This window comes from Triturus cristatus, chromosome 12 (assembly GCF_964204655.1).
Source record: "Triturus cristatus chromosome 12, aTriCri1.1, whole genome shotgun sequence".
In the NCBI taxonomy this organism is placed as follows: Eukaryota; Metazoa; Chordata; class Amphibia; order Caudata; family Salamandridae; genus Triturus; species Triturus cristatus.
Window position 1 is genome coordinate 32,317,400 of NC_140595.1, and position 22,627 is coordinate 32,340,026.

The 22,627-nt window shown below is 46.9% G+C and overlaps 1 protein-coding gene across 11 annotated transcripts in view; it reads right to left on the reverse strand.

The window, feature by feature from the left end:
- The window catches only part of LOC146772311 (unconventional myosin-IXb-like), a 103,684-nt gene that overhangs the window by 26,588 nt on the left and 54,469 nt on the right, over positions 1 to 22,627 (reverse strand). For all 11 annotated transcript variants that reach the window (XM_085636674.1, XM_085636671.1, XM_085636676.1 and 8 more), the window contains exons 8-10: positions 18,184 to 18,282; positions 17,233 to 17,409; positions 16,644 to 16,685 (exon numbers count right to left, since the gene is read on the reverse strand). In XM_085636674.1, coding sequence (XP_085492800.1) covers positions 16,644 to 16,685; positions 17,233 to 17,409; positions 18,184 to 18,282 — 318 coding nt within the window. The remainder of the gene's footprint in view (positions 1 to 16,643; positions 16,686 to 17,232; positions 17,410 to 18,183; positions 18,283 to 22,627) is intronic.

Consider the following 22,627-nt stretch of genomic DNA (forward strand, 5'->3'; position numbering starts at 1 on the left):
AGTGCAATGATACATGCATGGACTTGCTTTTACAGCACTACATGCGCAGGATTGACATACAAATGACAGTAGAAATAGCAATAAACCTGTAAGGAAGGCCAGCCGCTTGTCCATAGGGCACCTTCACGCATTGCCGTTCAACATGCTGGAGTCTATTATATACACGCGTCAACAGTAATCTGGTCATAAAACAAAGCTTGTTGCCTCTGCCCAGTGGATACCCAGTTCCTCCCGCAATGGTCTCATATGGAGGAAAGAGAATGGAATCAGAGGAATACAAGATGACATCATTCCCAGCAAGCAATTGAACTCGTGAACTGTCACTGTACACTTCTCTAGCATTTGATTGGCTGGATAGTGTAAACACTGTAGTTTGTCCCTTGACAGAAGGATAATGTTACTTACCCAGTAAGCATCTGTTCTTGGCATGTAGAGCTGCAGATTCACATGCTTTGCATACTCCTTCCATCTAGTGTTGGGTCCGGTTTTTTGCAAGTTGTTTTTCTTCGAAGAAGTCTTCCCAGTCACGAGGTAGGTGACTCCTCCTTTCGGTGATAGTGCGCATGGTCATTGACTCCATTGTTCGATTGTTTTCCCGCAAGAGGGTGAGAATGGAGTAATTAAGTGTAGTATAGAGCTGCCTATACGTATAAATGTATAATGAGGAACCGCAACAACTACAGGTACCTGGGGAGGCGGGTGGGCGCATGTGAATCTACAGCTTTACATGACAAGAACAGATGCTTACTGGGTAAGTAACATTATCCATTTGAGGCATGTGTACTGTAGATACACATGCTTTGCATAAACTAGAAAGCTGTATATTCCCAAAGCGTGGCTAATCTGTAGATGTAGCTTGTCTGAAATAGTGTTTTAAGTACTGCTTGGACTACATTACCTTGTTGCCATGCTGATAGTGTTTGGTAAATGTGTGTGGTGTAGACCATGTAGCTGCCTTACACATGTCAGCTAGAGGAATGTTGCCTCAGGAGGCCACAGACGCCCCTATTTTGCAAGTGGAATGCGTTCTAGAGGGTATAAAGTTATTTTAGCTTTAGCGTAGCATGTTTGAATGCATTTAACAATCCATCTTGCAATACCAGATTCAGCGATGGGATTGCTTTTGTGAGGCGGAACAAATGCAACAGTTGTTTTGCGAAAATCTTTTGTTTTATCTATGTAGTACAATAAAGTTATTTTAAAGTCAAGTGTGTAAAGAGCTCATTCTGCTACAGAGTCGGATTGAGGAAAAAAGACTGGTGACTCAACTGATTTGTTTAAATGAAATGCAGAAATCACTTTTGGAAGGTATTTAGGGTTGGTGTGTAGAACTACCCTGTCTTTATGTAGCTGAAAGAAAGGTTCTTCTAAGGTTAATGCCTGTAGCTCACCAACTCTCCTCAGTGATGTGATCGCAATGAGAAAAACAACTTTCCATGAGAGAAATTGCAAGGGGCACTTATGCAATGGTTCAAAAGTTGGACCCATGAGCCTTGTGAGAACAATGTTGAGATTCCAAAGTGGGGCAGGAGGAATCCTTGGTGGTATGACTCTTCACTCCCTCCATGAAAGCTTTGATTACTGGAACTCTGAACAGTGACAGATGTTGCCTGTTCTGCAAATACGCAGCTACTGCTGCAAGGTGCAAACAAATAGATGTATAAGCTAGTCCAGTTTGCTGTAAATGTAACAGATAATGTTTTGCACAGAAGCATCTAAAGGATTGATTTTGTTATTGCAGTATACAACAAATATTTTCCACCTTGATGCATAGCAAGCTCTGGTGGTAGGCCTTGTTGCTTCTTTTAGAATATTCATAGAGTCTGGTGGTAAATTTATTCATAGAGTCTGGTGGTAAATTTAAATAACCAAACTCTTCAGGAGCCAGATCGCTAGGCTCAGTTCTTTGGGATTTAGATGTCTGATTTCTCGATGGTTATGTGTGAGGAGCCTGGAGGTGAGGTGCAGCTTTTGATGTGGAACTAGCAACAGCTCCAACAGGTTGTGAACCAAGGTTGACAAGCCCATGTGGGAGCTACCAGAATTAATTTGAGAATGCTTGCCTGAGTTTCCGAACCACTGATGGAATGAGTGGCAGAGGCGGAAAAGCGTAGGCAAATATCCCTGACCAGTTCATCTATAGGGCATTGCCCTTTGAGAGTTGGTGTGGGAACCAAGAGCTGAAGCTTGGGCATTTTGCATTTTTGGCTGTGGCGAACAGGTCTACCTGTGGAAAACTCCATTGTTAAAAGTATAGAAGGAGAACGTGGGGATGAAGTTCCCACTCGTGAATTTGCGGTCTCCTTCTGCTGAGGAGGTCGGCAATTTGATTGTTTACTCCTGGGAGGTGTTCTACCAGAAGATAAATCCTGTGATGGATTGCCCAATTCCAAATGGTTGAGCGAGTATTGACAGTTGGAGAGAGTGTGTCGCTCCCCCCCGTCACCCCCCCCCCCGCTTTTGCACATAATACATTGCTGTCATGTAGTCCGTTTGGACTAGGACAGTTTTGCCTATGAGGTGAGTTTGAAGAGCTCTGCGTGCTAGCTAGAACAAATGGTAGAAGCTCTAGATAGTTTGTGTTTGTTGGTCCGCAGGCCTTGTATTGTGTCATTTTGGAGATGAGCACCCCAACCTGTCAGAGATGCATCTGCTGTGAGCACGATCTGTGGAATAGGGTGGACAAAGGGCCGCCGTTTGGATACATTTTGTGGGTTGAACCACTACAGAGAGCAATGGGTGCGGCAATCTACCAACACTAGATCGGTCAACTGACCCTGCGACTGGTTCCACTGACATGCTAAGCATTCTTGAAGGGGACGCATGTGAAGTCTTGCATGGGGAAATATTATAACGCAAGACGCCATCATCCCTAGCAGTTGCATGAATACTTTTGCTGGTAATGATTGGTTGGGCTGAAATTGAGTGAGAAGAGACTGAATACTCTGAATCCTGGCTGTATTGGGAGAGGCTAGAGCTTTCTAAGCGACTATCGTGGCTCTCAGATAAGTTTGTGAGTTGGAAGGCTGTAGATGAGACTTCAACGCATTTACTGTAAACCCTAGTTGGGGAAGTAAGTGAATAGTGGTTTGAGTGTCTTAGAGACACATTTGGTAAGTGCTGGCTTTGATGAGTCAGTCGTCCAGGTATGGGAAGCCAAGAATGTGTTGTCTTCTCAGATGAGCTGTGACTACTGCCAGGCATTTGGTAAATACTCTGGAAGCAGTGGTTACTCCAAACGGTAGTACTTTGAATTGGTAATGATGACCCGCTATCATGAATCTGAGGAATTAGCGATGAGCGGGATGAATTAGAATGTGGAAATATACGTTTTTAAGTCTAGAGTAGACATAAAGTCGCCCTGCTGGAGAAGTGGGAGCACTTGAAGTGTCACCACGTGGAAATGCTCTGAAAGTATGTAGAGGTTTAGTTCTCGGAGGTCTAGAATAGCTCTGAAGCAGCCGTCCTTTTTGGGGATGAAAAGGTACAGGGAGTACACGCCTGTCCCTTGATGTTGTAACGGCACAGGTTCTATGGCTCCTTTGGACAGGAGAGACTGGACCTCTTGCTGAAGTAAATGTAAATGTTCTGGTGACATTTTATGAGAACGTGGTAGAATGTTTGGAGGATTCTTGGTAAGCTCCAGGCAATATCCATGGTGGATAATTCCTAACACCCATTTGTCTGTGGTGATAGATTGCCAAATGGGGAGGAATTGTAGAAGACGTCCCCCAACAGCTGTTAAATGATCGGGGGAAGTGTAGGCAATGACTTATCTACTGCGGGCCCGAAGAGATGTTCCTGGTCAAAAGGAATATTTAAAATAGACTGCTGCACTTCGGGTTTGAAACCAGAAATCCTCAACCATGCATGTCTCCTTAACGCACTAGTGTTGATCTTTCTAGCTGCGATGTCTGCAGCATCTAAAGCACATCTAATTGAGGAACTGATTATGAGCTTCCCTTCCTGGACTAAATCCTGGGCTTTTGCTTTGTGCTCATCAGAGAGGTGTTGTAACAACTGCTCCAATTCGTCCCAGTGTGCCCTATAATATCTGGCTAGCAGGGCTTGGGTGTTGCCAATGATTTGCTGCTTGGGCAGCTACTCGTTTACCGGAGGCGTCTAATACTTTGGTCTCTTTGTCTGGAGGGGGAGCATCACCCGTAGTCTGTGAATTGGCCAGTTTATGGGCATTAGAGACCACCAAGGAGTCTAGTGGTAACTGTCCTTTAATAAAGACTGTATCTGAGGGAGCAGGCTTATACTTTTATCAATTCTGGGGGTGAGAATATGAGCTCACACTGGATCTTAAAGATATCATTGGCATGTCTCATCATACCTTTAAGCGCAAGGAGAGTGTGGCTAGCCCTTTGTGTGCTACTGCGCATTTCGAATAGGAAATCTTCCTCTAGAGATTCCTTGCGTAATTGTACCTCATGATATTCTGCAGCTCTAGCAAGTAATTCTAGATATCCTAATTTGTCGTCAGGAGGGGAAGGCTTTGCAGGGTAAAGATCTGGGTCGTTATCTGTAAGTGAATCTGTGTTATAATCCTTCCAGTAGGGGTCTATTGGTAAAATATTGTCCCCCCATCTCCATCATCATCATCAACTGGTGGTGGTGGAGAGTTAGTTGGTGTAATCAGTAAATGCTGCAAAAGGTGGAGAAGTTGGTGTAGGGGAACGTGGAGGAGGGGAGAGGTTAGTACCTACATTCTTGCTCTTCAAAGGAATATGGGAAAGGGTGTCCTCAGACTCAGGTTTGGGTTCCAAGGTGAATTAGTAAGAACATGTCCTGTATCTGGATTTCTATATAAAGTTCCTTTTGTTTTGGGTCCGATTTGGGTGTTTGGGTTTCGAAAATCGAATCCTGCAGCTTCAGAGGAACAGTTGTAGGTTTTGGCACCGAAGATTTTTGGTGTCAGTGATTTCGGCTCAGATTCGGTTTTCGGCTTGGAGTCTGAAGATTTCGGCACCAGACTTTGGCCGACTCGATCCAGAGCTGGAAGGCTTAGTGAGGTGTTTCGGTGCTGAGCCGGAGGGAGGGGCATCAGAAACATCTTGTCGGATACAATATGCAGAGAAGTCGGATACGCGTTCGAAACAATACCGACGCGGGTAGAGTAGATGGAGCACCGAAGGGAACCCAAAGAAACTGTTTCGAAGCGGAGCACAGCAATACACGTCTGAACCCGATGGCGTAAAAAAACAATCTAACAATGGAGTCTATGCCCATGATCACCGAAAGGAGGAGTCACCTACCTCGTGACTGGAAAGACTTCTTCGAGGAAAAACAACTTGCAAACAACCGGACCTAACATTAGATAGCACGAGTATGCAAAGCATGCGATATACAGCTCACATGCCTCAAACAGTATTTTTCCTGAAAGACAAACTTAACTTTTTGTGTATATCTTGGTCTTAAAATAAGGCGTATTTTTCAAAAATTAGTGTGGAACTCCATTTTGAGATGTGTGTCATTTATTAGTCACTGTGTGCATAACAAATGTCTTACACTGCTCTGTGTTAGGCCTAAGGGTGCTCGCGCACACTACCACAAATTCAGCGCTTTGGATTTACATTGAACTCTGTACACTTCTAGGGGGAATCTCTGGACTCTGTGCATGATATAAACACTTAGTGGTATACCATATACACAGCCAGCTTCCTACAGTGATCCACTAAGCATCCACAGCTGAGTTCGTCTGCTCTAATGTTCAGAAAGCCAACCAAATGTTTAAAAAAAAAAAAGGAAAATGACCGGACGTTCCAGCCATGTCTGGAGAAGGAGAGACTCATTATAGACTCCATGACGTCATCACACCCTGCTTGTTGCAATATCACATCGCAGAGGTGTTGTCTGTGAACTAGGCTTCAATTGATTGAAGGAAGAAAGGCTTTCAATTCCAGTTGAATCACCCTCAGTTCCAACAGACTGATGTGGAGATGAGACTCCGCCAGAGGCATCTAATCTCAACCTCTCCCAGGTGGCCACCCCAATTGCGACATGTCTGTCACCACTTTAAGCTCTGGGAGGGAAAGAGAGAGAGAGTTCTGCTACTGACCCAATCGCGATCAGGGTGCCACTACTGCAGGTCTTTTGCAGTTCCCTCAGAAATCGTGACCAGGTCGGAGAGATTCCCCTGATGCTGTGCCCACTGGGTCTCCAAGTACCATTGCAAAGCCCGCATATGCCAATGGGCATGTGTCAACAGCAAGAGGCAGAAGGCCCAGCAGCCTCAGTCATTCTCACCAAAACTCAGGTAAGAGGCAGAAACATCAGAATCATACTCTGAATATCCTGCACTCGCTTGTCCTGGAGGATAAGCCTGAAACTCCACTGTAAACAGAAAAGTTCTGATGAAAGGTAGAGTGTGAGAGGGAATCAGGTGAGTCTTCGGCATGTTGATAGTGAACCCCAGCAAATGCAGGCGGTCCACCATAATCTGGAGGTGGAAGGCAACTGCCTTGAACGAGCCTGCCTTCAACAGACAATCTTCAAAGTATGGGAAGACTGGCACCCCTGACCTCCATAGATGTGCTGCAACCACCTCTAGGAAGCTGGCAGTTAGATAACGCCAGAAACCACCCGGGTAAACTGTTCTAAATTGTTACGCAACAAACAGGGTCTGACAACTCAAACTCAAGCATTAATGCCTATGCAGGAAACTGTGAAGGTTTCTCATCCTTCTTCAAAGAGAAATTAAAAATTAAAACGTAATTGTAGTAGACAACGAACAGCATCAGGTCAGAGTTTAACCATACACCATTCCCAACATGAAATCGCTACCAGTGATATACGCAAACATGTAGCAATCCCATTAACAGTAAAACTGAGGGCACATGGAGCGAATTCATAATGTTCAGCGAAGCTCAAATCCATAAACTCAATGTCAATTAAGCCAACCTTGCATTTCAACTAGGCGATACCAAAGGGGATGATGGACGGAGCGTTAGAGCAAATCAAACACTCACCCCCAGTCAACTGATCTGGGTTTTATCCATCATCATTCTTTAGCTCACTCCACCACCCCAGTTCCGTCCATCATCCCCTTTGGTATCGCTTTGTTCGCCCTAAGTTGGCAGGGTATGCCCAGACGTGGGTCCCTTGCTCACTTTGCCACTGGATTCAAGATAGCCTGGCTGACTAGGGTTATGAACCCGAAACCGGTCCCAGGATGCTTGTTTCTGGTCCAGGGAAGACATGGCTTGGCAGTTTGGGCTGAACTGTCCCCATGAGGCACAGGCTCAGACTGATTTGCATATGGCCATGTCTGAACTGGGGTGGTGGAGTGAGCTAAAGAAGGATGATGGATTAAACCCAGATCAGTTGACTGGGGGTGAGTGTTTGATTTGCTCCAACGCTCCGTCCATCATCCCCTTTGGTACCGCTTTGCATTTCAACTATGGCATTCTCGTAAAATTGTCTGGACATAACTCAGTTATCATTTTTCCCTCCTCTAGAGAACGGTAGTAAACACATCTGGAGGAAGCTGGCTCTCTATATAGTGTACCAAAATGAGGGGCACTGTGTATGGAGTCCAGGTATCCATTACTCATGTGTCAGGGGCTGGCTTTAACAATCCTAAGGTGGGCTATTTGTGGTAGTGTGGTCAAGCCGCCATAGTCTTATTAGAGGGGAGTGTTAAGCATTTGAGAACACACGCGCACACACACAACATTGTTTATATATCACTATGAGGACCGGCCATTGACCGTAATGAAGTGTGTAATTACTATTCTAACTCCACGCGCGCTTTGATAGTAGGGAAGGTTATAAAGCGGACCGAAGCAAACCTAACTGCACTTTTAGTTGTTTTATACACTCGCTCGAAAGTACCTAAACACACTACGGGGACCGGTCCCCATAGTGTGGGTGTCACACACTGACAGACACACACACGAAATCAGACACCAATTTATAAAAATAACAGATTTTCCAATTAATTTAGACACCGATATCCGGTAAATACTGTGAGATAGCAATTTTTAGAAACAGAGAAAATACAGCTGTCAGATTGGAGACATAAGTCTCGAATGTGGAAATGTTATCCTACGGGAGAAACTAACTGCATAGGGTCACTTGTCAATGACTTACAGGACTATTCTTCTGAACTGAACGTAAGTAGGGGCCAAGGTCCAAGAAAGCACCAACAGTTCAAGTTTACCTGTCCTGGGGTGTCCGGTGCAGAGGTGCTTTTCACCGTGGTAGCCTCGAATTCTACACATGGAAGTCAATGGGGTACAGTACCTGCAAAGATAGGCTGCAAGTGGAAACTCGGGGACCTGTCGGGCAGAACCCAAAGGGGGGCTCGGCTCTTGAGGGTCTCAGGACCACAGAAACACCATTTGTATAAATGAACTAAGGCTTAGGGGCTCGGGTGCATAGGTGTTTTGTCCGGCAGGTTGACGAGTTTGAGTGTCTCACAGTTTTCGGTGCACCTACAGAAGAGTGGAAAGAAACGCAGCAAGACAACTTATGGCATGGAGCTGGCCTCAGTTGAAGTCCCTCGACGTGCAGGTAAGTCTTCTTCGGCTATGGTGTAGGACCAGACACAACAAGCCTTGGTGCTTGCACCAGGCTCCGGGGATTGGTGCAAGGAACCTCTGGGGCTGATCAGCGTCTCAAGGACCTGATGGGTCAACAGGGCTGCCCTCCTGGACTCTTGGAGACCTCCTCCTAGGGCTTTTGCTGCATAGGTGGACCATGTGGTCAGTAGATCTGTGAACTGGACTGTGCAGCCAGTTCCTGCAGTCAAGTGGCTATTCCACTCCAAGGGAGATGCTGGCCGGTTTGCAAAGTGCTGGCAGCCCTCCGAGGCTTTGAGAGGATGCACAGCTGCAGGATGAGTCGGGTCTTTGAAAATGTTGGGCCAGGAGAAGACAGCCAGAGTTTGGAGCCAAACCCACAGTGAATCCAAAGATCTCTCGCATTCTTTGGATCTTCTTTGTCCTTCTTTTTCTTTAGTTGGGTGAATCCGAGTTCCTGCTGTCAGGGGGCCACCTAAATACTACATTTTGGGGCATTAAGGGGAGTAAAGGGTAGTAACCAACAGGCTACTTACCCTTGGGGGTCACTACACCCCTATATGACCACTTCCTGAGGAGAGTGGGCATAACCTTGTCCCAGAGTTCCTAATTCCACCACAATAAAGATGGTGGAACCCTTCTTTCGTGGAGCAAATCAGGCAGCCCACCTTAAGGTTGGGACTAGCCTGGTGCTGAAACATGCCTAAATGCATAGCTAATTTCCTGTCTGCCAGATGGGCCTCAGGGCAGAAGGTTGGCATTCCCAGGTATGGGGGAGCCGGGGTCCCATATCAAACACGGGAGGGGCTTTGAAGCCCCTGGCCCTGATATGCTAAATCACTAGCCATCCTGCTGGAGGAGGTTTAAATACATCCTGCCACAGCAGGCATTGTTTCTGACCTCTGAGAACACTGGCTCTCACCTTCAGGGAGTTAGAAACGTGACTCTCTTGCCCTCTGGGTGCATGTTTTAATAAGTTCACTACTGGCATCAGTATGGAGTTATTAAGACCAGATGTTTGAGACCAAACACCATAGGTTTCAGTTAATCCGTAATGTAGCTGGATAACTCCTAATAACCAGTGCCCAGTACATGTACTTAAAATGGCTTCCCTGTTCATTTGCAATGTTTAGGAATCAAACTAGACATCACAGGGGTATATCTGCTCATGTAGATATGTCCTCACATGTAACATAACACACCCTGCATTAGGGATGTAAGGCCTGCTGTAGGGGTGGCTTACATATATTGCATGGAGTGTCTGTGGGTATGCCATGTTATGTTTTCACACTTGTTTGCATCATTTCATGTAGCCTGCAATGGCAGTCTGTGAGAAAGTGTCCACTTTCTTGCATGGTATGCCCCCACTTTTTGCTGAATTGCCTATGGGCTTTGACTGAGTGTGCCCTGGGCTCCTGCCAATCAGGTGCCCAGGGCCTGTGTTCCTTCCCTAAAACTGCATTGAAGCCTAAACCCAATTGGAATCTCTGGCCACAGGTCAACCCCTGGTAAAATGGTACCATAGGTACCCAGGGCACTGTGACCAGAGAAGGCCCCTAAGGGCTGCAGCACTTATTGTGCCACCCTTAGAGGCCCTGTAGCCTGACACACACTTTTGCAGGCTGAGTGTCTGGGTGCAGAACAAAACAAGAGACGACATGGCACACATCCCTGTGTGCCATGCCCACAAGCCACTGCCCTGGCATGCATCAGTCACCCCTATAGCTGGGTGCCCTATGCCAGTGGTGAGGGTACAGGTGCCTGAGCCCTGTACCCCTACAGTGCCCAGGTCCATTCCTGGGCCCTGTAAGTGCAGTGTTGCCATTAAGAGTATATGGTGCTGGGAGGTCGACATTACGAACTCTACAGCACCATGATGGCTGCACTGAAGACTGAGAAGTTTGGTATCAGACTTTTCAGCACATTAAACCCACACTGATGGCAGTGTGGGATTTAATGTAAAATGCACGACAGAGGGCATCTTAGAGATGCCCCCTGAAACTAACCAACAACCAGCTTCCTGACTGAGAGGCTGCCTAGGCTGCCACCCAGCAGACATGTTGCTGGAGCCATCCGCTCTGGTGGGCCCGCAACAATGCACATCCTGGGCGAGGTGCTAGGCCTCCTCCCCCAGGATGGGCAGGGGAAGCTTCAAAGGTATGCCGCCTTTGTGAGCTTCTCCAGGCCAGTTGCTGTACTCAGCAACTGGCCCCCACCGGTCTTGACTCCCACTCTGGCAGGAAGATCGGCGGGAATACCCAAGTGAGGAAAAGGGGTGTGCCAGCCTCTGCCAACAGGTGGGTGAGGCGAAGCACAACTTCGGGCTCTCGCCATCTTGAGGATGGGGAGCCCTACCCAATCAGGACTAGGCTCCTGCCCCCCTCCCACCGGAGAGTGGCAGGATAGGGGGTGTACTCACCCCAGGGAAGGGACCCATTGGTCCCTGACCTTTACCTACCTGTAACACCCTTAAGTTTAGTATTTAGGGGCACCCTGAACCTTCCTTCCTCAGATCCCGATTACGAAACAAGAAGAAGAACAAGAAGAAGACCTGCCGTGCAGCTGCTAACAAGAAGACGACACCAACTGACTTGGCCCCAGCCCTATCGACCCTCGAACCTGCTCCTGCTAAATCCCTGTGTCTCCAGTGGTCAGCAACCTCAAAAACCCCAGAGGACCTGACTGCCTTGCTCACCTAAAAGACTGGGACTCTGACGAGCAGTGGTTCTGTTCAAACAAGCAACAACCCCTGGTGCCAAGCCAGGAACCGCTAATCCAGCACACTCTGCACCCGCCGAGCCCGGCCTGTGCCTGAGTGAACAAAGACCACAAGGACTTCCCCCCCGGCGACTGTGACCAAGAATCCAGCACCCAAGGACCCTCCTCGACGCTCCTGATGACGCCTGCAGCCTCAACTCCAGGGACCCCCCCCAACACCAACCAGCAGAGGGTAAGATTTCCCCTGACACTCACACACTGCCTTTGCAGGTTGCGTGTCTTGGTGCAGAACAAAGCGAAGAGTCGACATGGCACACATCCCTGTGTGCCATGCCCAGAAACCACTGCCCTGGCATACATCAGTCACCCCTCTAGCTGGGTGCCCTATGCCAGTGGTGAGGGTTCAGGTGCATGAGCCCTGTACCCCTACAGCACCCAGGTCCATTTCTGGGCCCTGTAAGTGCAGTGCTCCCATTAAGAGTATATGGTGCTGGGAGGTTGTCATTACGAACTACACAGCACCGTAATGGCTACACTGAAGACTGGGAAGTTTGGTATCAAACTTCTCAGCACATTAAACCCACACTGATGCCAGTGTGGGATTTAATGTAAAATGCACCACAGAGGGCATCTTAGAGATGCCCCCTGAAACTCGATCAACCTCCAGTGACCTGACTGAGGGCTACGTAGGCTGCCACCACCAGACATGTTTGTGGACCCCTGGGTCGAGAGCAGCAGGGTTCACGAAGTAGAAGCTTCAGAGTCATGCCGCCTTTGTGAGCCTCTCCAGAACATTTGCTGCTTTCAGCAACTGGTCCCCCACTGGTTCTACTCCCACTTTGGGCGGGAAAACCGGCGGGAAAAACAAGTGAGGAAGAGAGGTGTGCCCACCTCTGCCAACCCGACCCCTAAGGTGGGGGAGGCAAGGTGAAGCACAACCTCAAATCCCCGCCATCTTGAGGATGGGGGGACCCAGCCAACCAGGGACAGGCTCCTGCCCCCCTCCCACTGGAGAGTGGCAGAATAGGGGGTGTACCCCACCCCAGGGAAGGGACCCATTGGTCCCTACCCTTTACCTACCTGTAACGCCCCTAAATTTAGTATTTAGGGGCACCCTGAACCTTCCTTCCAGAGATCCAGCAACCACAAGAAAAAGAAGAGAAGAAGAAGGACGAGAAGCCATGCAGAGCGAACAAGAGGATGGATGACGCCCACTGACTTGGCCCCAGCCCTACAGGCCTGTCTCCGCTCGAACCTGCTCCTGCAAAACCACGGTGTGTCCAGCGGACAGCAACCTCAAAAACCCCGGAGGACCTGCCTGCCTTCACTTTCCAAGCTGTTTCTCCAGAGAACACCAGACGTGTTTGAAGTGCAGATTCTGGTGCCAGCCAGGAACCGCGAATCCAGCCCACTCTGCACCCGCCGAACCCAGCCCGAGCGGAAAAATACCACGAGGAGGTCCCCCTGGCGATCCTGATCAGAGATCCGGCGACCCCTGACCAGCCTCAAGCCTCCAGAAGACACCTGCAGCCTCAATCCAGAGGACCCCCCTTTACCGCGACCAGAGCGGGTAAGAAAATCCGACGTCCCAAAGGCACCCCTGCACCGGACGCCCCACGGCCTTGTGTGCCCAACCCAGCGGTGCCTTACGAACCCTCAACATCCCAACTTACCCCTCGAAGTGGTGGTCACTCCTGGAAGATCCTCGTCCCCGAGCCTGCAGAGTTTCTTTGTCCCGGAGAATCTCTATTAAAATCAACAGGGCACCTGACCTCAAAACAGCACCCTGCCGCCCTAGTGCCGCTGAGGGTGCCCCTTTGGTGCTAACTTGGTCCCCAACTTGCCCTGAGCTTAACCCTAGGAGCTTTGCTCCGATAAACCCGTGGCCTGGATAACATTGGGCCTCAACACTCTGCACCCGGCCGCCCAGTGCATCACTTAACCCCCCCCCCCTCCCTCCCCGAGTCTAACCCTAACTCAAAAGACCGATTACTTAACTCGAAACCGATGACCTGTTTTTCCTCATGGAATAACATTGACACTTTTTCTCCCAAAAAGTTTGTGTCGACTTTTGAAAAAATAATATTCCTTAAAAATCACACAAATAACCAAAACACATTTCCTCAACTGTTTTCAGGAAATGTCCCAGTACTGAATCTAGGTATCCAGCACTGAGTAAGAAAAGTATTGTCAAAGTAACTTGCCTGCTAAGTGAATTTCCTCCCATAGGATAACATTGGTGATTCTATGTGAAAAGGTTTTGCGGCTCGCGTACGTCGCTGGCGTCGTAGCCGCTGTGAGGACGTAGTCAGAGCTACTTAGGCACGCCCAGGCGCGCTGACTTCAGTTCTGTACACGACTTTTCCACGCCAGGAACGCAGAGTCATGCCAGAGACCAACTACTGGTGCAATAGGACTAGGCCCCTGAAAGAGATGACCGGAACCCTAGAGAACAGTTTGCAGAACGGGGAGGATGGGTGGGCGGTTAGGAATCTATCACTAACTAGTATCTCTTACAGATATATCGTTACACAAGTAAGTAACTTGTGCATCTGAAAGAGACACATTAGTGATAGACTCCTTACCTTAGAATACATATCCAAGCAATACCAACCCCGGTGGTGGGCCTGCAAAGTGAGATTACACCAGAAAGTCACAGAGAACTGAACAGCCAAAGAAGCTGTCTCTCCGGACTTGACTGTCGAGGCAATAGTGCTTAGTTAAAGTATGCAGCGAGGCCCAAGTGGCTGCCTGACAGATGTCCTGCAAGAGACACCGTGTCCTAATGCAGTAGTAGCTGCCGTTGCCCTGGTAGAATGTGCGCGCAGCTTTACGGAGGTTCCTTTTTAGCCAGAGAGTAACAGGCGTTAATGCACAGTACAACCCAGCGGGAGATAGTCCGTTTGTGACCAGCCTGGCCTTTCGTGGTGCCCAAGTAGCCAACAAACAGCTGGTCATTAACCTGCAACAGTTGTGTGCGGCTGAGGTAGAATGAAAGCACATGTTTTGGGTCCAGGCGGTGGAGCCTCTCTTCCTCTCTGGAAGGGTGCGGAGGCGGAAAGAAAGTGGGCAGAGTGACATTTAGCCCCAGATGAAAGGCAGTGACTCCTTTTGGTAGAAGGGAGGGACGTGGCCAAAGCACAACCTTGTCCGGATGAACCGCCAGGAAAGGAGGTTTGCATGAAAGAGCCTGGAGTGCACTCACGCCCCTAGCGGAGGTGATAGCCACCAGGAAGACAGTTGTCAAAGTCAATAACCGTAAAGGACAGTTATGAAGAGGCTCAAAGGGAGCACCCATTAAGTATGTGAGAACCAGGTGTAAGTCCCAGTGAGGCATCACAAAAGGAATAGGAGGGAAAAGGTGTGTAATGCCTTTGAGAAATCGGAGGACAACAGCCTGAAAAAGGCTGAAAGAGCAGAGAGGTAGCCCTTAACAGTGCCCAGAGCAGAGCCCTGCTAGGCCAAAGAGAGAAGGAACAATAGGACCACAGAAAGAGGGGCAGAAAGGGGGGGGGTCCACAGCTTTCGCTGTGCACCATGCCACAAATTTCTTCCACCGGCAGGCGTATACAGTTTAGGTGAGGGACGCCTGGCTGCCAGAATCACATTACAAACTTCAGGAGGCAAGTCGAATGGAATCAACTGTCGCTGCTCAATCTTCACGCAAGGAGGTGGAGGCTGGGCAGGTTCAGGTGGAGGACCGTCCCCTGTTGCTGCGACAGAAGATCCTCCCGAAGAGGCAGTCGGATCGGAGGATCCACGCTCATACTGAGTAGCTCGGGATACCAAACTCTTCTAGCCCAGTCCGGTGCCACAAGAAGAACTGGGGCACGGTCGCATCTAATCTTCAGCACACTGGGTTGAAGTGGTATAGGTGGAAAGGCGTACAAGAAACCTCCACTCCACTCGCGATGAAAAGCGTCTCCGAGCGAGTGCCGCCTTGGAAACTCCAACGCGCAGGATATAACCTTACTCTCTAAAGTGGTAGCTTGGTCGAGCAGTAAGGCAGTATCAGATAACAGTGTAAAGCATTTGATGTACACACTACGTCAGCAAATGGTCTCACACACTCAAGAACTGAACTCTAGGCCAATTGTTTTGTATAAAAAATATACTGTTTTATTTATAGAACCAAGCAAGCCTGGTACAGGTAAGCCTATAAATACTTTTCAATATTAATCTACTTGTATGAACACAGATCAGAATTGCAGTATAACTTGTACTGCTGTTGGTTACAGTTTTAAGAAAGTAGTTTGCAACACATTGCAGGTATAGTACATTCAATTGAATGGGCTTTTTAAGTAAAACGCAGTTAATTACTCTTCAGATTGCTTTTGCTAACACAGGACTGGAGCCTAGATTCATCCCTGGGACATTTCCTGAAAACAGGTGAGTAAATGCATTTTGGTTAAAGGTACGATTTTTAAGGAATATTACTGCATTTCAAAAGTTGACACTTAAAACCTTTTTCACATAGAATCACCAATGTTGTCCTATGGGAGGAAATCCACTTAGCAGGTAAGTTATGTTAACGATACTTTTTCTTACTCAGTGCTGGATACCTAGATTCAGCACTGGGACATTTCCTGAAAACAGTTGAAGAAATGTGTTTTGGTTATTCGGCCGATTTTTAAAGAATATTTGTAATTTTCAAAAGACGACACTTAGAAACTTTTTGGGAGAAAAAGTGTCAATGTTATCCTATGAGGAAAAATGAGTCATCGGTTTCAGGGTAAATAATCGGTCTTTTGAGTTAGGGTTCTGGGGTTAGACTCAGGGGTCTCATAGGGTCAGTGATGCACTGTTGTTGCACCCCCAGTGGCACTAGGGCGTCCGGGTGCAGAGTGTTGAGGCCCAATGTTATCCTATGGAGCATAGGGGTGCTCCGGTTGGTGGCTACTGGCAAGTAGGCCATGGGGTTGTGGGAGCAAAGCTCCTAGGGTTAAGCTCAGGGCAAGTTGGGGACTGAAAAATGCCACCTACCAGGGTGCAAGGGGATTGCTCAGAACATTTCTGGATCCAGTCTGACGCCTGGGAAAACTCAAAGGTTATCTAGTGAACACACATTTTTATTGTTAAACAATTATATCTGTGAGAACACATAGTTGTTGGCGCCAATAATGTAACAGACAGATATGCCACAATTATGCCTTTTCCTTTAATCGGAGGGCTCTCACTTGAGGCACACGACTAGAGGGCCTTGTGTGGGCAATATCTCTATCTTTCTTCTTTCTAAGGATGCAACACTTGCTTTTAGGAATACACTGAACCTTCCTAGAGCCCTGCATACTGTGAAAGCTTACAACTGTGAAGTAAACTTTCGTACCATATCCAATGTCTCCTTGAGCCTCACACACTTGTTATTACAGTTGATGGAGGATATAAAACAATACTCACCACTTGATCCTGTTTGCGTTTCTTTTTTTGCGCTTTGCTTTGCTGTGGAAAGATCAAACACATAACTCAGGTTTGACTTTAGCCTCCTCACAAGAATGAGTGCATGTGCCAAGCTCCTGCCTCACATTTTATAGCTAGCAGTTGTAGGTAACATCAAAACTTCAACATCCAGGGATCTGCTTCAAGCGTGATAAAATCCTACCTCCACTGTGAATAAACTATCTACCATTTCTCTTGCTTTGATGGAAGACTGGCTACACCACGCAAAAGCATCCTCCTTGACTGGCTAGCTAGCAGCTTTCTTCAGGTGATTTGAGCCTACTGGCTCACATTTTTCCCCTCTAGGACACAGATACTGGTCCAACTCAGGTAGTAAGTGGGCCAAGCGTTGCAACATCAGACAGCCATTAAGAAGATCACTTGAAAGGGAATGGTTGTCTCAACACTGGTCCCACTTTACTTCCGATGCATGCAACAAAGGTATTAGAGTTCTGCACTACAAACAACTTTCTTAAACATTAACAGACCTTAATCATGCTATGGTCTACCCCGTCAAGCATCACTCCACAGACAACTTGGATGCGTTTACCTTTTGGACCTCGGAGTCATCTTTCCGGGAATAGCCTTTGGTGAACTCATCGAGAAATGACTGGAAGAGATTCAGAACAAGCTTCACATCCTTTTCCTCCTGCTTTTTTGCCAGACTGGCCACCAGGTACTGGTACCGCTCCATCAGATCCCCATAACCAGCGTGAATGTGCCCATTCTGGGAAAACACGGTAATTTAAAGAGAAGTCTAACTTCAGCAGTAATCATAAGCAATTTCTCAAAGAATGTCAGCAACGGCAGCTGGGTGACTTGCTGCTAAGAGAACAGTCTTGTTCTACTATGTAGGAGAGTCGAGGAACTCATGAGCAGATTCATTTCTATATTTGCAACATACTTTTCAAAAGTACAAGAAGCCGGAACAATCATAAGACATTAACGCATGGTGGAGGACAAGAGTTTATTTCACACAGCTGCCACCTTATGTCTGTAGGTTTCAACCACAATTATTAACGTTAGCAATATTTAATGAAATGGTGAAACTTTATGATTTCTAAATATTTATACAACACATAATTAATCCATTTAGCCTCCTACTAAGAGCTCCCAATCTTCGGTAAGTGAACTTAGACACAAGGACAAGAAATAATGTGGATGATGTTACAGAATACAGGGAGCTGGGATGAGAACTCAGTTATCCTTGATGCAAGTTACTAAACCTCTCCACTAGAACAGGGATCACCGTCACACAACTATTCACAATGTAAGTTCAATCATAGAGTCAGGTTTCTTGACAATGCAAATAATAAACAATAACATTGTTTATTTTCAGGAAATGAGCACTAAATCGGCATATCAAATTTGCAGACCGGTAGTGAGCACGACTATCACCACTGTATCAGTTTAGAATCATTAGATATGATATAGCTATGATTAATAAGTTATGAATCACAGAATTTGTAAGTTCTCCTCTGAAAGGAAGGCAACTACTTACCGGAGTAGAATACATTGTCTTGATATTTCTTCTAAACTTTTCGGTTGCATCAAAAAACAAACATTCTATCCCAGACTTCGGAGAACTCAAATCATTGATCTGTAAAGACCAAAGGAAATAGATAACTACACCACACCAGTTACCAGTACGGACAGTCACATATACCTGAAATCAGAGATATTCCAAACAAGCGACTGTACATATCAAAATAAAATCCATTCATAACAGAGTCAGCTTCTGCATGCCCATCAGCATTATAACAGCAAGCAAGATGAGCTCAAACAAAGGAAAAATCCAATTGTTGGCTTGCCTACAGTTTTAGTCGGTGTGTTGTCTAAGATCTATTGTGGAAAATACCAATACTTAACAGTAACTGATTGGCTCGCTTTCCTGTCAATCTCCTTTACTCGCTTCTTACTTGGTGGTTTCCCTTACTGTTCTTGTGTTTCTTCTTCTAGCTTCTTTACTATGCTTTTGATTGGATGCCATGGCTTACGTCACAAAGCGTCTGTTTTCTTTCTCGTATAACACAGCATGGGAGTGCATCTGTTTTCTTGTTCTGTCACCTGTGTGTTTTTTTCCTACTCTCCATCCATGCCTCAAGCTCATCCTGTGCCACTCACACCCTACACTTGACAACAGAAGCAGAGCAACAGGTAAAATTTGGCCAGAGCGGATTAAAGAGAAGATTACTTGGTTGGTTTTAGTTTATTTCCTGTGTGGTGCAAGAAATGCCAGGCCTTGGAGCACCGAGGCAGCTGTTATGATGTTGGGGGGGGGGGGCATGCCCCAGGCTGCTGCAGAAAACCAATTGGCTGGAGCATTTCATCAAGTTGCATCGAAAGTAAATTGAGCCTCAGCATGAGTTTTCTTTTAAATTCAGAAACTTCCTTACGCACAGCCTTAAACATATGTCTAGTTATTTTGAGTACCTCCAACTTATCCGGTTTGACATTTTTATGCTTTATCACATGCAACAGGCTTTTTGAATTCTGTAGTTGTGTATGTGAAAAGTACTTGAAATATAAACTAAGCCATTTTTAAAGACTGAAAATATTGAATTCAATGATCAGTTTCGAGACTCCTGAAAATACGGGTCTGCTGTTGCTCCGATATTTGGATTATTTACAGGGCCGGCTTTAGAGCCGTGTGAATGGTGCAGCCGCACTGGGCGCTGACCTGTGGAGGGGGCGCCGACCTCAGGGTTGGGCGCTGTGTTTAGCAAACATTTATGATTGGAGAGATGAGGGCCCGGTCGTAGTGAGAGATTCCGAGGAGGCATTCATGTGGTGTGGGGGCACCAAAAAGGATTCTGGCACCGGGCGCCACCAGCACTAAAGCCGGCCCTGATAAGACACCTCTGGTCCCGTCGCCCCTGGGCCTTTGTGTCCCTCCGTCACCGAGCATTGCAAGGCCTGAGCCCACTTGCTGGTTCAGCCCAACTGGCTTACTAGCCAGAGCCTGCAGTCACTTTTCGCAGTGACCGATTTTCATTGACACCCATTGGGCACACAACGCTGTTTTGCACCCTGTACCCGGCCGCCCTTGTGCCACTGGTTGTGTACTGCTGGTGCTGCAATGGACCACTCACCTTACCTCCCCGAGATTGGTCTTTTAAGTCTAAGTACTGTACCTGTTGGAAGAACTTGTTCTTCCTTCCATAGGATAACACTGCTGAACTTAAAAATTGCACTGTGTCCACTTTTTAAAGTGAAAAGAATTTATATTTAAAAACGTATTTACTTTAACGATTTTCCTCTGATGCCTAAACATCTATTAAGGTACTTGCTAATTTTATAAATTGGTGTGGATCTCCTTTCTGAGTCGTGTGTGTAATTTATTAATCATTGTGTGTATTTGCAAATGTCATGCACTCCTCTGTGTATACCTTAAGGCTGCTCGACCACACCAACCACTTATAGAGCACTTTGAGATTGCATAGCAAGCCCCTGTCCACAAGTAGGGGAACTCCTGGACTCTTTGCCTGGTAGATCAGATCATTGATATATCACATAAAGAGCCAGCTCCTTACACAGACTATCTTCAACTGGATCCTGGCTTCAAACAAGAGGCAGTGGACAAACTTGAGAGAGGGTGTGATTTAGTTGAAAACGTCTCGTTCCTGTAATTAGTCTTGCTGCAGTGTTGAGGGTTGTCATGAGCGGTGCCGTTTTTGCTTCAAGCAGGCCTGAAAGAGACACTCCTGTAGTCAAGCCTGCAGAACACTAGGGACTGCGCTGCTATCTTGAAATATGGGGATCGGATGAATGGTTTCACCTTCTTGGGGAGGTTCACTTGGATAAAAGCCTCGCCTGTGGCTGCACTGATGTGTGCCTCTTTGTCACGACGTACCTGACCGGGACAGGGAGGAAGAGGAGAACGAGAATGTATTCCCCTCCAATGTCTCTCCTATACTTTATTTACAGTCTCCCTTTGGGCAAAGTGGGAAGGGCTGTACTGGTCCCTTTAACCAGCTACACTTTACGGAACTGAGGCCGACCCATGTGATACCGTCACTTGCACCAATAGGAGCCATCGAGGACGAGAGGGAGGTCTTTATATCCGGAAGCCAGTTTCAAATTGTCGAGAGGGAGAGAAACCTGATCACACCGTGGGACGAGAAAACCAGGACAAAGGTAGAGTACGAGAGAAGCTTCGAATTCAAGGACTCCGACAAAGAAACCCCCGCTGACGACGTACAGAGGACGCATCTACGACCTGAAGATCACAGAGCTGGGTAGTCCAGAACCAGAGGGAGCCGGACCCTATCCGGTACTATGTGAACACCGGCCGCGCTCCTGGAGGAGCGTGGCTCCCAGAGGTACGACGACGGATCTGGAGTTGGTTTAGTAAGCGCCTCTCAGCCGCTGAGACACCGTTAACAAAGGAATGGGAGGGTTGCCAGACATCCCTGGTATGATGGCAGCGTAAAACCTTAGTTGCGAAACGCAACACAGGTGGTGGTAGTGCCGGGTGTTGGTGTTCATCTCTCACTCCCCTCCCTTAGCCAAAGCAAGTATTGGACCTCTTGCCTTAAATCCTCCTTTTTTTCAAATTTGTTTCATGCACGACGACCTTGGTTCGCTTGGACGACAACAAGCTGGTGTGACGTACCCTACCTCTGAGAGCAAGACGTGAGAGAACAGAGTATTGTTGTGCCTTTGAACCCAAAGACCTTAAAATAAACCCTTTGTGCATACATCATACCCGGTCTGGTGTTCATTGCCCATTGACACTCTTGTTTGAGGATCTGTGTCAGTGGTCCCTGTAGGAAACTGGCTCTATATATACACTACACCAAAATGAGGTATACTGTGTATAGAGTCCAGGTAACCCCAGAGGTAGACAGAGGTTAAAGTTAGATAGAACCTTACTCTCAATTTGTGGTAGAGTGGTCGAGCAGTAAGGCAGTATCAGAGGACAGCTTTAAGCATTTGATGTACACACTCGGTCAGCAAATGAATTCACACACTCAAGAACTGAACTCTAGGCCAATTGTTTTTGAATAACAAGCATTTGCAATGCAATAGGTCTTGCATTTAAGCGAGTTTGAGCTATTGACATTGCAAATGACAATGCCTTTTATTTTTGTTTTTTACAATGCCAATAGCTTAAACTCGTGGAAATGCGAGACCTATTGCATTGCAAATGCTTGTTGAGAGATGCCACGGGGCATCCTGAATGTAATCTGGGTGCTGAAAAAATACTAAAGTAAAACATCAACAATTAAAGAGCAAGTCACAATATAATCATTTTATGAAGGTTAAAGAAATAGAATTTCGGGTGGGAGAAGATATAAGAGTTAGGAAACCCAGGGATTCTTAGAAAGGAATATTTAAGTTTTCCCCATGAACACTGTGGTGCATGTTTCTTAGAATTCGGTTAAAGAAGAGGATGGTGGACGGCGGAACAAAAGGAATGTTACCAAAGTGAGGGGTGAAGGTGTAGTAACCAAGTACAAGGCTAGCTGCACTAGTAGCTGGAATTGTGATGTCACTGTCGCTCCCTCAGGACTTCAGTCTAATACTGTTGTTGAGTCAGAGGAACAAGACAACACTATTAGACTCACGGGCCCAAGTATTCGTGGTGAGTCCTCATGGAGAGTGGTCAAAGATTTCAAGCCAAGGTCTCTGGGTACCAAATCCAAGAGAGTGAGTTTTAAGCTCAAGTATTTTAATGATTATATTGTGGGGTGACCCATAACTTTTCTTTTATCTGTATTATCACCCAGGGCACCTGTGGTATAGTTATGTGTGTCTTTGCTTCGTATTTAGGTCATGATTCATTGTTGGCCAGCATTGGTATTCAGGACATTCTATAAGCCTCTGTTGTAAGTGTCTTTTCTATTGGTATTGATAAGATTCTAGGAAAGAATACAAGTGTGAAACAGCAAGAGATCACTGGGACTAAATGCGGTCTTCTGGGCTCAGTGATTCTGTATCCA